The following is a 1,749-nucleotide window of genomic DNA, read 5'->3' as shown; positions in this document are numbered from 1 at the left end:
GCGAGGGAGGCACGGACCCCCGGCGCTCCGGGCCGCGGCTGGAGCCGGCCCAGCGGGGAGCCCCGGGGAGCCAGCGGCCGCCGAGCGCCTCAGATGCGTCTGTCACACAACGCCGGCCGAGCTATTTAAAGTAACGGGCCTCGCCGGACTTTGTCTCTGCCTATTTATGAGTCCCCGGGAGCTGGCCGGCGCCGCCGGGCAGCGCTAGGAGCCGCGCCGCAGCGCCAGCCCCGCGGGGACGCCAGCGCCGAGCCGGGGGCCGGGCCCGCCCGGAGCATGACGGCCATCGGGGCGCTCCTGCTCTGCTCCTGCCTGGGGCTGCTGCGGCCGGGCGCCGGGCAGCCCTTCCTGCGGCTGCGGCCCTCGCCCAGCGACAACCTGCCGGTGAAGGACATCGTGGAGCACCCGGACCCCGAGTACGACCCGAAGGAGCAGGACCTGGACGAGCGGACTCTGCGCAAGAAGCTGGGCAGCCATTTCGACCCCGGCTTCATGGCCGTGGCCGTGCCGGGCCCCGCCAACGCTTCCGCGGGCGCCGAGGCGGCGGCGGGGCGGGCGCGGGCGGCGGAGCTGCGGCGCTTGGAGCGGGGCGGGCCGCGACTGCGGGTGGGCAAGAAGGCGAGGCGGAAGGTGCTGCAGTGGCTCTGGGCGTACACCTACTGCCCCGTGCTCTACACCTGGAAGGACCTGGGCGTCCGCTTCTGGCCGCGCTACATCAAGGAGGGCAACTGCTTCGCCGAGAAGTCCTGCTCGCTGCCCGAGGGCATGTTCTGCAAGCCCGTCAAGTCGGTCACCAAGACGTTCCTGCGCTGGCACTGCCAGGGCTGGTCCAGCCAGAAGTACTGCACCTGGATCCCCGTGCAGTACCCGCTCATCTCCGAGTGCAAGTGCTCCTGCTAGCACGGCCCCGCGCCGCCCCGGCCCTCGCGCTGCTCTCTTTGCTCGTCTGCATCTTCCGAGGGGGGGTTCGTCCGCCCTCCCCCTCGGGGCGAGCGCGGGGCGTGATGGGGGGGTCGGGGGGAGGAACCGGGTCTGACTTATTTTAATGTTATTTTATTTGAAAGGGGGAGAAGCGAACCCAGGAACTGCAGGGCAGGCCAAAGGCACAGTAAAGCACTACAATCAGATGTCTATTTTTATACGTATATAGCCTTCTAACGAAAGGAAAATAATAATAATAAAGAAAAAAAAAAACCTAAAAAAAAAAATCCCAGCCGTGTAAATAGAGAGATTTTAAAGGAAAGGGGGAAATCGCAGCTGTTTTTTTTTTTAATTATTATAATTATAATTATAATTATTGTTATTATTATTATTTTAAAAACGTAGGACCACATTTTAAACCCTTCCCCACCGAACCCGAGCGCTCCCCCCGCAGAGGGCGGGGGGGGGGCACAGATTTCTTTCTTGTCAAGACGGTTTTAACAACGGGAAAGGAAACCCCGGGGAAGAGCAGCAGCATCCCTGAAGGTGGCCGTTCCTCTGTGCTGTATTTTCCTTTTTTTTTTGTCTTCTTCAGACGTTGTCATTGGTGTTCCGGCTCTGGGAGGGGAGGGGGGTGGGGGGCGTTAAGTGTATAACAATGACTTAAGGAGGAAGTTTTAAAGAGAAGTACAAATCTATGGAAGAGTGGAATCGTTTTGTTGTGTGGGAATACGTATAGTCATGTAGAGATGCTAAAGGAAATCTTCTGTGTACAGTTTATTTATTTTTAACGTTTGTGTATAGGAAAAAAAAAAAAAAAAGAAAAAA

At 58.7% G+C, this 1,749-nt stretch overlaps 1 protein-coding gene across 1 annotated transcript; it reads left to right on the top strand.

Annotated features, from left to right (window-relative positions):
• Positions 1-276: 276 nt before the first annotated feature.
• Positions 277-900, top strand: LOC306952067 (noggin-2-like; the record flags this gene model as incomplete). Its single annotated transcript, XM_079542701.1, has 1 exon — positions 277-900. The coding sequence occupies one exon, from the start codon at positions 277-279 to the stop codon at positions 898-900; it is 624 nt and encodes a 207-aa protein (XP_079398827.1).
• Between the last annotated feature and the right edge of the window lie 849 nt (positions 901-1,749).

Source organism: Tetrao urogallus, assembly GCF_951394365.1.
Source record: "Tetrao urogallus genome assembly, chromosome: 15".
NCBI lineage: Eukaryota > Metazoa > Chordata > Aves > Galliformes > Phasianidae > Tetrao > Tetrao urogallus.
Note: the sequence above shows the minus strand (reverse complement) of the source record. Positions and strands in the feature narration are given on the sequence as shown.